Raw genomic sequence first — 13,338 nt, 5'->3', positions numbered from 1 at the left:
GTGTCTCCCTTCCATCGTGTCTCTCTTGTCCACATTTTCCTTTCTGGAAACCGCCAAGATAGTCCTTCGTACGAAAGCCCTGCAGATGTTTGATGAACCTAGTATATTTGGTTCCCTCCCTCATTCAGTCCCTTCCGCAAATCCTGGAAGGGTCTGAGGGGTGTGGCAATACTCCAGTCATCCCTGAGGAACCAGTCAAGTTCTGCAGAACTGAATGGGGGAGGAGAGGGATGAGGAAGTGCCCCTTATGAAGTGAGATCTTTAGGAGGAAGAGGGAACGTGCCAGCCCTAAAGAAAAAGCAGCGGGTGTGGCCGAAGCTTGGGAGCGGGGAGAGTGGGAGCAGGAGCCAGGCCCTTGGGCTTGCAGGCTGAAAGGAAAGCTTTTTCTTTACACAGAGAACACTTCTGACACCAGATGTGAGGGTTCTTCACGCTAGTCAATTCACGGCGGTCCTACACTGGTGCCCTGCGATTTAAGGCCGCTCTGACAACACCTGGAGTCAGCGTGCAGACCTCGGGAGGTAAGGTCTCAGTCCCACAGGCCTGTACCCACTTCAGACACTGGTTGCAAGTCGTGGGTCCCCAGGTCTCCTACACTTCTGTCCAGCTTGGCTACATATCGCAGGTTCCCGTGCCCCCCTCCTCAGGTTTGATAATTTGCTGCAATAGCTCACGGAACCAAGGGCAGCAGTGTATGTACTATGACCAGCTTCTTACAAAGGACATACTGAAGGACGCAAATGAACAGATGGAGAGAGAATACGTAGGGTGAGGTCCCGAAGAGTCCTGAGCACAGGAGCCTCTGTCCCTGTGGAGTTTGGGGTGCCCCACACTCCGGGCACACGAATGTGTTCTTGTTCACCAACCCAGATGTTCGAACCCCTTCAGTCAGGGGTTTTTATGGAGGCTTTATTACATTGGCATAATGGTTAAACCATCGGCCATTAGTGATTAGCTCAACCTCCAGCCCCTCTCCCCTCCCCAGAGGTCAGGGGCTGGGACTGCTCCTTCCAACCCGCTAATCCCATGGTTCCCATGACAACCAGGCCCCATCCTTAGAGGCTTTCCAAAAGTCCCCTCTTTCAACTATGGTATAGTTGAAAGGGCTTGTTAGGAAAAAGTAAAGGCATTCTTTTCACCTTTATTACTTGGAGCTTCAGAAGCCAAGATAAAACCCAAATATTAGAACAAGATGCTCTTTTCCTCTTGTCACTTAGAGGACGACAAAGACATTAAGCTCTCTGACCAGGACTGGGGAAGAAGATAGAATATATACACTATACATAGTTGTATTCTATAGAAACCCAGATTAGGGATCTAAATTTTTTTCATGGAGATATAATTGACATACCACGTTCTATTCATTTCAGACGTGCAGCATAATGATTTGATAGTTTGTACATATTGCAGAGTGATCACAATAAATCTAGTTAACACCCACATGGCTACAAAAATTATTTTTTCTTGTGATGAGAAATTTTAAGGTCTCTTTTTACTCTCTTAGCAACAATTAAATGCATAAGACAGCACAGTTAACTATAGTCACCGTGCTGTACTGTATATTTCTATAACATTGCAGGACAGTACCACACAGGCCTGATAAGGGCTCGAGTCTGGCTGGAGTAGCCAGCCCTTGAAGGGTGGTGAGCAGGAGACTAACACGGTGTATTTTACAGGGGGCTCCTGGCCACTGTCGACTCCTACAGGGAGAAAGGAAGAAGAATTAGTGGCATAGAAGGCTCTGGCACTGTCTGTGGATGGCAGTGGTCTGAACTAGGGGATGGGGGAGGTGGATGCAGTCTAGATGGATTTTGCAGGTAGGTTTCATAAGACAGGAATGCATAAGAAGTGGGAGTGGGAGAAAAGAAACCGTTTCTAGCTTGAGAAACAGGTAGAGGTTTAGTGGAGAACCAAGAGCTTCACTGTTGGCATGTTGGCTAGGAACGCGTTGTAGCTATCCAGGTAACTGTGAACTTTGCAGGCTGACTTGAGCCTGGACTGCTGATAGATGTTCCGGCAGGAGCTGTAATCATCTGACAGCTGTCACCATGGGGCCGGGCGTAATCACCCAGCAGAGCGCAGCAAGACACGAGCACCCAAGGAGACTCAAGGGCCCATTATCTGAACCAGCAAAGGACACTTCAGAGTGGGCAGAAGGCGGGAGGAAAATGAGAGGAAGGGTGGTTATGGAAGCCAGAAAAAAGCAATTGAAGAGGGTTGAGGTCATTTGGGGCCAACATAGCTGTAAGTTTGTGTAAAATGACAGGCCTGTCCCCCGTAACCAAGTTTCATTGCATCTAAGATGCCATCTATTATAAAAATCACCATTATTGTACGTGCTGCTGAGACAAAAATGCTAATGTTTAGAAAGATTAGATGCTGTCAACCATAACACATCGCAGCTTAGAGGTGCTGGGGCATTGTTTCCAACGTGCATCTTAAGTGGAAATAGGGTATTTGTGGTAAGGCGGAGGCTGCTGTTCACCTTGAGGAGCGGTTTCAATGCACCGCTCTGTTTGTAGAATAAAGGGCAGGTTAGCGATAAGGAATACAAGTTGTATATCTGGAAAAGTCTTGAGAAGTTTGGCTCTGAAGGGGGAGCATGGAAATGGGCAGCTGGCAAGGCATATGGGATCAAGGGAATGCTTTTCCTGTCGTGTTTATGTATTTAAAAAAAAAATTTTTTTAATGTTTGTTTTTGAGAGAGCGAGAGAGAGCACGAGTGGGGGAGGGGCAGAGAAAGTGGGAGACACAGAATCAGAAGCAGGCTCCAGGCTCTGAGCTGTCAGCACAGAGCCCGCCATGGGGCTCGAACTCATGAGCTATGAGATCATGAGCTGAGCCGAAGACGGGATGCTCAACTGACTGAGCCACCCAGGCACCCTGTGTTTATGTATTTTATAACGGGACGATTAAAGTTTGTATTTGTGCAATGAGAGTTTACTAATGGATTAATTGGAAAGATAACTGAGTGAAAAAATAAAATGCCAGAGGATCCCATATATGTGAAATTTAAAAGTATACTGATACTATGTACTGTTTATGTGTATATGTGTGTTAAAAATAATACAAAATGTATGGGTCATCTGGGTGTCTCAGTCAATTAAACAGCCGACTCTTGATTTCAGCTCAGGTCATGATTTCACGGCTCAGTTCATGGGATTGAGCCCTACGATGGGCTTTGTGCTGACAGCGCGGAGCCTGTTTGGGATTGATTCTCTCTCTTCTCCTCTGGTTCTCCCTGCCCCCCCACCTCCGCTGCCACCAAATAAATAAATAAACTTAAAAAATTCTATGAAAGAAATTATATGAAACGTCTGCTTCTATGTTCTTGTGTTTTTTTTAAAATAACGGGCTTATTGAGATAGAATTTACATACCATATGATTTTAAAATGTACAATCCAATGGTTTTAACATTTAGAATTGTATAACCATCATCAAAATCAATTTTAGGGGGCGCCTGGGTGGCGCAGTCGGTTAAGCGTCCGACTTTGGCCAGGTCACGATCTCGCGGTTCGTGAGTTCGAGCCCCGCGTCAGGCTCTGGGCTGATGGCTCAGAGCCTGGAGCCTGTTTCCGATTCTGTGTCTCCCTCTCTCTGCCCCTGCCCCGTTCATGCTCTGTCTCTCTCTGTCCCAAAAATAAATAAATGTTGAAAAAAAAAATTAAAAAAAAAAAAATCAATTTTAGAACATTTTCATTACACCCCCACCCCCCAAACACCCATACCTGTTAACAGTCACTCCCCTCCTGTTCACCCCCACTCCCTAGCCCTGGGGAAAGACAAGCCTACTCTCTGTGTCTATGGTATGCCTCTTCTGGACATTTCATATAAATGGAATCTTAACAATACATGGTCTTTTATGATGGGCCACTTCCACTCTAATGTTTTTATGTTCCATCCCTGTCATAGCCTGTGTCAGCACTTTATTCCTTTTTATGGCTGAATAACATTGCGTTGTTATTTATCTGCTCATTAATATTTTATTTCTTTATTTATTTTATTTATCTGCTCATTAGTCGAGCATTTGGGTTGGCTCCACCTTATCAATTATGAGTCATGCTACTGTTAACAATCCTGTAACAAGTTTTATATGGACACATGTTTTCTGTTCTCTTGGATAGTACCTAGGACAGGAATTGCTGGGTCATTGGCAACTCTGTTTTAATCTTTTTTCCCCCAAATGTTTGTTTATTTTGAGAGAGAGAGAGAAACAAGGTGGGGAGGGGCAGAGAGAGAGGGAGACAGAATCCCAAGCAGGCTCCATGCTGTCAGCCCAGAGCCCGATGTAGGGCTCTAACCCACGAACCAGGAGATCATGACTTGAGCCGAGATCAGAGTCAGTCGCTCAACCAACTGAGCCACCCAGCCACCCCAACTCTGTTTTAGTCTTTTGGAAAGGAAACATCAGCCTATTTTCCAAAGCCGCTGCACTATGTGCATTCCCATCATTAGGGCATGAGGGTTCTGATGTCCACATCCCACGGAACGTGAGTTGCCTTTCTCTTTGATTTTAGCCATTTCCGTGCAGGTGAAGTGCACCGATTCGTTGTGATTCTGATTTGCATTTTCCTGAGGCCAGTGAGGTTAAGCATCTTTTTGTGTGCTTATTGGCCATTTGTAGATCTTCTCTGGAGACCTATCTCTTCAGATGCTTGCTTGTTTTTAATTGGTTTGTCTCCTTATTACTGAATTATGAATTATAAGAGTTCTTTATATATTCTAGACACAAATCCCTTATCAGATGTGTGACTTCCAAATGTTTGTGTTTTTTTGTTTTTTTTCCCCTATTCTGTGGGTTGTTTTCCTTTCTTTGGTGATACCCTTTGAAGCACAGAAGTTTTTCATTTTCTTGATTTCCAGGGTATAGATCTTTTGTTGCTTGTGCTTTTGGAGTCATCTCGGAAGCCACTGCCTAATCCAAGGTCATGAAAATATACTGCTGTGTCGTCTTCTAAGAGTTGTATAGTTTTAGCTCCTACATGTAGGTCTTTGATCTATTTGGAGTTAGATTTTAGTGTGTGGTGTGGGGGGAGGAGGCGAATCTTATTCTTTTTCACGTGGATATCCCTATGTCCCAGCATGATTTTCTGGAGACTGTTCTTTCTCCATTGAATTGCTTTCGCACTTATCAAAAATCAATTGGCCATAATGTGAGGGTTTATTTCTGAACTCTCAATTTTATCCAAGGATATAATTATCCTGGTGCCAGTGCCAACTTTGTTTTTCTTTCTCAAGATTGTTTTGGTTATTCTGGACCCTTTGAGTTTCCACATGAACTTTAGAATCATCTTGTCAGTTTCTACAAGGAAGCAAACTGGAATTTTGAGGGAGATTGTGTTCAATCTGTAGATTAATTTGAGGATTGCCATTTTAACCATCTGGGTCTTCTTAGCCATGAAAATGGAATGTCTTTCCATTTATTTAGGTCTTCGGTGTCTTTCATGTGTCGTTTTCAGAGTAAGTTTTGTACTTATTTATTCCTAAGTATTGTATTCTTGATGCTGTTGTAAATGGAATTGTTTTATTAATTTCATTGCCACTTGTATTAGTTTCCTGTTGCTATTGTAACAAATTACTGCAAACTCAGTGGCTTCAAATAACACACATTTATTATCTCAATTTTGGAGGTCAGAAGTCTGACATGGATCTCACTGAGCTAAAGTCAGAGTGTCAGCAGCCTTATTGCATTGTCTCTTACAAAATATTCAATATTTGTGTTGGAAATGATTATCCTTCTCTTGTTCCTCACTTACAAGGGAATGCCTCTAATCTTTTTTTTAACTTTTATTTATTTCTGAGAGAAAGAGAGAGACAGAGCATGAGTGGGGGAGGGTCAGAGAGAGAGGAAGACACAGAATCTGAGGCAGGCTCCAGGCTCTGAGCTGTCAGCACGGAGCCCGAGGGAATGCCTCTAATGTTTCTTCATTAAGTTTGGTGATTGCTGTAGGTTTCTGAGAGATATCCTTTATTGAATTAAAGAAGTTTCCTTCTGTTTCTTATTTACCTCTTAAGTTTTTGTTCCTTTTAAAAGGAGTAGGTTTTAAGTCTCATCACATGCCCCTGGGGGGGCATCGCTCGAGATTTGTTTTTCTTGACTCTTAATGCAGGGAGTTAAATTAGTGACTTTGCTAATTCTCAACCAATCTTATGTCCCTGTGTTAAGTCGTATTTAATCATGGTCTATTATATTTTTAGTACATTGCTCATTAGCAGCTTGCTCATATTTTCTTTATGAAAGTTGCATCTGTGTTCAGGAAGATTGACTGGGGATTTTTTTCTATTTGTATTATTCTTAGTTGTTTTGGCAGTGGGGTTACACTAGCCTCATAAAGTGAATTGGAACACTTTCTAACCTTGCTCAGAAGAGTTTATACATTGAAGGTTTGACAGGATACATTCATTCCGAAGGGGACTTAATGTCTCTTTTAAGGGTTGATTTTTACTGATCTTTTAATTTTCTCCACTGTTTATTTAGCTTTTCTACTATTTGAATCAGTTTCAGTAATTTGTGTATTCCTTAAAAGTATTCATTTCAACTGCATTTTAAATTTTATTGATATAGGTCAAGTTTTGCCTGTAGTTTAAAAATCTTATGTCTAGTTTTGTTCTCTTTTTCATTCCTAATGGTATTTACTAATGTCTTTCTTTTCTATCTTATACTAAAGGTTTGACTGTTTTATTTATCGTTTCAAATAACAGGCTTTTAGCAATCAGTTCTACTGGATTTTTATTGTTATTTTAACAACAATAGAAATTTATTGATTCGTGTATGTTATGTGTATGTAGTTTAAAGCTTTTTAAATTGAATGCTTAGTTCATTTACATTTAACCTGTGGTTTCCCCCCCCACCCCTAATAAATACATTTGTAGCTATAAAAACTCTTCTGTGAATTGTTGGCTATATTCTATGGATTTTGATATGCAGTGTTCTCACATTGTCATTAATTTCTAAATAGACTAAAATTGATATTGTGATTCACTCTTTAACCTAAGATTATTTAGACAGGTATGCATTTTAGACTGTGGTTCCCTCCATCAATTATATCTCATTTGCTTTTTATCTTTCAAGTAATTCCTCCTCATTTGAGAACACCAGCTGATCCCATCTTCTTTTCCAGTGCCCATTTGGACCCATGTGTATATGTGTATCTTTCCTATCATGTCTAGGAATCATGAGCAGAAGGGGAAAACAGGGACATGTAGTCAGTGTACCAGTAGCATGATTTCATATCCCCCAATTTTTTCTTTTTTCTTCTCTTCCTCCTCCTCCTTCTCATCCCCTCCTCCCCCCTTCCCTCTTCCTCCTCCTCCCCTTTCCCTCCTCCTCCTCCCCCTTCTCACCCCTTCCCTCCTCTGCCTCCTCCCCCCTTCCCTCTTCCTCCTCCCACCCTCTTCCTCCTCCTCCTGCTCCTCCTTCTTTTAAGGTGAGAGGTTCTGGATCATGTTTGTATCTAATGAAAATGATCCAGAGGAAAAAAGACTGACACCGTCAGAAAAGAGATACCCTAAAATGGAAGTCCTTGAAAAGGAGACAGATAATACAATGGTGAGCCCAAGTGGAGGAGACTGGCCAGATAGAAGGAGATAGATGATGGGTCTAGATGCACCCTAGTCTTTTCTTTCCTAAGTCAGATACTCTCAGCTTTAATAGTTGTTTTCATGACATCTTCCTGGATTTCTCCTCTGTTACTTGGTCCTTCCTAAAAAGAAAAAGGTTACTATAAAAAATAGAATGTTAATGAAGTTCACGCAGTTCAGAATAACAGGACCATTAACTTCCTTGTTCTGGACACTACTCTTTTTAAGTCCCAAATTGCTTTACACTTTGTAGCCATTACCTATTTGTGGGCTTTTTGTGTGAACTGTTATAAAATAGGTCTCCTTTAAAAAAAATTTTTTTTTAATGTTTATTTGTTTTTGAGAGAGAGACAGAGCACGAGTGGGGGAGGAGCAGAGAGAAAGGGAGACCCAGAATCCAAAGCAGGCTCCAGGCTCTGAGCTGTCAGCACAGAGCCCGACATGGGGCCCGAACCCATGAACCGTGAGATCATGACCTGAGCCAAAGTCAGATGCTTAACTGACTGAGCCACCCAGGTGCCCCAAAATAGGTCTCCTTTAATTTGTACTTTCATAGAGACACTGGTCAAGATCTTTTACTACTCATCTTCACCTACTTTTCTGGAACCCATAGTGTCCTTAGACTCCAATGGCCTGTGGAGTTTACATTGACCGCAGGCTAAACAAAATGATGTAGTTCTGTTAATTAAATAAGAATAACTTTACCTAAAGGTTCTGATTTTATGGTACTGCTTTTCATTATGTTCTTAGACCATCACTTTCTCCTTGTGTTTCACTTCCTCATTTGTAATATAAGGGCTTACTACTTTGTACAAATTAACCAAAGATTAATTAAGGTATTTAGCTCCTAAGTCCTCTTTCTAACCTTGTCTCCTGCCCCCAGGCTAATCTTGAAATTCATCATTCCCCTAAATATGATATGCCATGTATTACCACACCATGCTACATTTTGCCCATGTTCTTTGCTTGGGACCCATTCCCACCCTATCCCCCTTCACCCCAACTCTTATTTCCCCTAAGTAGGTAGTCCTGGAAGAGTCCTTTGAGATCATCTACAATACCTAGTGCTCTACCCCTGGATAGCGTGATGAGAATATAATTTGAAAAAGCAGGTTCAATATAATAATTTATTTTATTGAAAGCAATGTTTTCCAAATATGCTATATATAAAGTAAAACTCCACATAATTATCACTGCTGCAGCTGTTTAAATTGCAGTGATTCTGAAAGGGTGAGGACTTTGCTCTGTTCCTTAAAGAGGCTGAGCTCCATTCTAGCTCAGGAATTGCCAATGCACCTTTCTTTCTTCTTGGAAGACTTCCTTCCTAACCCAACCTAATACCCCTTCATCCGTCCAGGTGCTAGCTTAAATGTTTCTTCAGGAAGTCACGTGTAAATGCTCCCTTCCATACTCTCTCATAGCCCCTTATAGGTCTTAACAGACCTTACTAGACCTTAACAGACCTTAACAGACCTTCACTGGACTAAGCTCTGAGAATATGGGTTGTGGCTGTCTTGTTCACTACCATGGTGCTTGGCACATGAAAGAACTTTAGTTACCAAAAAGGACGAAATATTCAACAGGAAGTTAAAAAAAGCTGCCCTAAGAACGGAAAGCGCATATATAACAGATGAAGCAACCAGGGCCCAGAGGAGAGAAGAGTTTGGCTTAAGGTCTCTGAGCCATTTTGAATGCACTAGACTGCCTGGCTCTAAGTCCCATTTTTGGTTCGCTCCTGTCCCGGGGCCTTTGCCTAGTTTTTCTCTTGCCTTGGCCATCAGGGCTTGCCCAGCTCAAGGACCCCTGAGAAGATTTCCCTGACCCCACTCCTCCTAGAGTCCCATTCAACCTCTTGATGTTCAACCTGTTGATGCAGGATTAAAGATACTCTTCACGTCAAAAGGGTCAGGGGTCGTTCCTGGCTTCTCTGAACAGTGTCATTCCATGCAGGTGACCACCCGCTGCCTCCTGGGCGCGCAGGAAAGGTTTCCATCCAATGGATAACTAGGTGGTGCGGGCGCGCCCTCCTCCGACACCGGGCCCCAGGCAGGTGGCCTCTGCTCTCGAAGGCTAGAGGTGCGAGGCCGGACTCCGGGAGGTCACGGTCGCGGCCCCGCCTCTCCAGGCACCCGCGGCGCTGATTGGCCGACCGGGCGCCGGGGGACGGCGCGGAGGGGCGGCCGCCCGCGCGCCCGCCTCGTCTCCGCGGGGGCGCGCCCGCGGCACGCGGCCGGGCGGGGCCGGGGGTGAGTGACGGCCACGCGGGCCAATGGGGCGGGCGCGCGCCGCCGCCGCCGCCCGCGCGGCCCCTGACGCCGGCCGAGGCGCCGCGCCGCTGCGGCTGCGGGCGGCGACGGCTGCACCATGGGCCGGCTGCTGCGGGCCGTCCGGCTGCCGCCGCTGCTGCCGCCGCTGCTGCTGCTGCTGGCCGGGGGTGAGTGCGCGCCGCGCGGGCGGGCGGTGGCAGGGCCGGGGCGGGCGGCGGCGGCGGCGGCGGCGGCGGGCCGCCGTGCTGGACAGCTCCCGGGCAGCCAACAAAGGGGCCGGAGCGCGAGGCGCGGGAGCGCGGGGCTCGGCTGGGCTGCTACGCCGTCCGCGACACGCGCGCTCCCGGGGCGCGGGGTGGGGGGGCGTGGGGCCACCGAGTGTGCCTCGTGTGAGAGCGGTTCCCCGGCGCGGGGGCGTGCGTGTGGACACACACACACACACACGCACGCAGGGGAGGCACGAGGAGTGTGGTGGATGGAGGGCGCGCCTGCACGCGCTCTCTGGGGGCTCTGTTGGGGGGGGGGGCTTGGGGAGGGTGGGAGCATTGGCGAGAGGAGGGCGGACCCTGGCCGCCAGCTGGGCGACAGCCACACAGGGAGACACGGCATTTACAGGGTCCGTGAGGCTACCACAGTGGGCGTGGGGCGCGGATGTCTTGCGGCCGCGAGGGGGAAAGTGCCAAACAGCCGTACACACAGCTGCTGCGACAATGAGGGGGGTGTGTTTACGCGCGTGTGGTGCTGCCGGACAGGAGGGGGTGTGTGTCATTGTCAAAGCCTGTCTAGGCTGTGCGGGGCAACTTTATTAGGAGCTGACAAAAAAACACAAAAAACAAAAAACAAAAACACGTATGACAGCAACCAGGTCTGCTTGTGACAGCGACACTGCTGGATAGCTCCTGCGCTGCTGCCGCGCAGGGGTGCGCGTGAGAGACCTTCTGAGATGTAGTTCCCGTTCAGCGGTGCGCAAGGGCATTGGGATGTGTGTGGGTGACGACAGGTGAAATGTGGGGGGCAGGTGTGAAATGCATGTGCCCGTGACAGAACCTGCTGGATGGCCTCTGAGTGGCAGACGTGGGATTCAGGTGTGTGCATGGCGGGTGGGCACAGGCATGTGGCAGCCGATGTGACAGGCCACCACCACTGAATGAGGGGTGGGGGAGAAGTGCTGTCCGCAAGGGTGGGTCAAATAGGGACAGGACCGAACACCTTCTCCATGTGGCGGACACAGCCATGAGTACGTATTAAGGGGTGACTGCTAATCGGGGTTGGTGGAGAGGCGTACCGGAATGAGTGTGCGTGCACACGTGTGTGTATGTGTGTACGGGCTCACTTATCAGATAGCCTTGGCTGACTCCACTTCTGAGGGACACACAGGCGTATTGACATGTATGCGTGTGACGTGGGAGTTTGCCTGGGACACTGGCTACTTAGTCACCTCCCGTGCAGTTAACCCACAAGGACACAGGCACATGCGAGGATCTGTGGGAGTGAAGGAGAGGCTGTAAAGGGTCTCTGCCCGAGGAGGGAGAACAGTCTGCTTGGCAGTGAGATGGGCCATCGCCATGGCCCACGGTGACAGGATCCCAGGGAAAATGACTAGGAGCAGAAAGGGGCCTCCCTCTCCGAGCATGCCCCCGGAAGGGTTAGTCAGCGAGGGTAGTTTTTCGCCACCATCAGTCCAGGGATAGCTAAGGACCAAAGGGGGTGTGCACAGAAATGCGTCCATCAGATCGTGTCTCAGACGCTCACACGCACCCGTGTCTGTGTTTGCATGCCTTAAACCTTCTTTGGAAGAGGTGAGACTCAACAAATAAATTACTTATTGATTAGTCTGCTGCTTCTTTGTGCGACAGCCACACCAGAGCTGGCAGGCACGGTGGGTCAGGACCCATGCCCAGCTGCGGCTGGCCATGGATCACTATGGGCAGCTCCACTCCTGCTCGCCTCCCACCTGCTCCCTCCTGTGCACACTTCATGATGTATGTGATGTACGTTGTCGCCTCCCTTTTGGAGACGTGTGTGTTCAGCAGTACGTCTCGTTCTTCTACACCTTTCTATAGAAAGCCTTTGAGAACTCTTCAGCTTTGCTTCTCAGACACATCCAGACACACATAGGAATGTGCGTGTGTGGCAGGGTGATTGTGCTAGACGATTTCTGTTGTAGCTGACGCTCAAGGGTGTGGGGGCCGCGTGGCAGGTGCTGCTGGGAGGCTCCCCGTATTGGTGTCTGGCAAGGGCTTAGGCAGATCTGTACTTCAAAGCTGCTGATGAGGGAAAGGGTGGGGGTGTAGCTGATGGTAGACATCAGAAAAGGATGTTTGGATCAGAAGCAGATTGCAGGGGAGATAAAACACGGGGATTAGTAAGGCCTTGTTTTTTTCACCCCCTAAGATGTAAGCCTGCTTCATTCGCCTCTTTTTCTGAGTCTGGGTCAGATTTTCAATTCTTTGAGGCTGGTCCCCGAATCCTTTTCATGTGCCTTCTTTTTCTCTCCCTCTCTCTCTGTTGGGAGTCATGAAGTAACAGAACATTTTAGGTGCTAGAGGAAAAAAAAGGAAGTCACACAAAGAGTGTAATTCTGAACTTCCAAATCAGATGGAGTCTTCAATTAAAGCAGATTAATTATCAAGTGCAAAAGCAATTACACAGAGAATGCTTAGGTCTCAGCTACTATTTTCGGGGGCAAGTTTGGAAATAAGTAACCTCTCGCAATTACTTAAATAATCACCCGTGGCCAAGGCTTTTGAACATATCAAGGTCTATATAAAGAAAAAAATAATCATCGCAGGGGAAAAATAGCTTCAGGAAAACGGAACTGTGTGCTGGAAAAGGGATGAAAACCCAGATCCCTTTTTTCACACACGGCTTTTCAGCAAGATCAACAAAATCTCTGTTCGTTCCTATTAGATGGTTGGAAAAGAAGAGGAGGAGGGAGGGGGAGAGAAGGTGGAGGGAGACGGTGGCTTCTCTGCCTGACAGGTGGAGGGGAGAGGTTTGGAGAATGGAGGAACTCACCTCATCCTCTGCGCAGAGAGCTTCACTGACTAGGCGGTATTTGGTCAGCAGAGGTGAGACATCATCGGGACTGCTGGTCAGCCTTTCCTTGAGAGGGCATATTCGTTTTCTCAAGGTCCACGCTGCTCTGCAGAGCCGGACCAAGGCCTAGGAGGGAGTGACTTTGCTCCCTTCATGCCACGGGTCAGCTCTGAGAGAGGCAACTCTCAGGTGTCAAAGAGGCAATGCAAATTTGATCCTCCAGTGGTTTTATGGAGGATAAAATTCCGAGAATTCCTGAAGAAAACCAGTGTGCGCCTTTCAATAAAGGCTGACAAAGCGTCTTTCCCCACACACCTGCTAGATGCTGGTATATATAGATAAAGATTTTCAGCCAATGGCCTTTTCAGAGATTGGCTGCTCAGGGGCCCTGGGGATCCGTGAAATTTTTATGTCATTATTGCAAACGTTTCTCATCAATTGACATTTTTC

General features: G+C 46.7%; 1 protein-coding gene across 1 annotated transcript in view; it reads left to right on the top strand.

The window, feature by feature from the left end:
- Positions 1 to 9,946: 9,946 nt before the first annotated feature.
- Positions 9,947 to 13,338, top strand: part of PODXL2 (podocalyxin like 2) — a 39,579-nt gene continuing 36,187 nt past the window's right edge. Inside the window, exon 1 of the mRNA XM_047850669.1 lies at positions 9,947 to 10,016. Coding sequence (XP_047706625.1) covers positions 9,947 to 10,016 — 70 coding nt within the window. The remainder of the gene's footprint in view (positions 10,017 to 13,338) is intronic.

The sequence above is a fragment of the Prionailurus viverrinus genome, chromosome A2, assembly GCF_022837055.1.
Source record: "Prionailurus viverrinus isolate Anna chromosome A2, UM_Priviv_1.0, whole genome shotgun sequence".
Classification (NCBI taxonomy): Eukaryota; Metazoa; Chordata; class Mammalia; order Carnivora; family Felidae; genus Prionailurus; species Prionailurus viverrinus.
The sequence above is the reverse complement of the archived record's forward strand: the minus strand, read 5'-3'. Positions and strand labels throughout refer to the sequence as shown.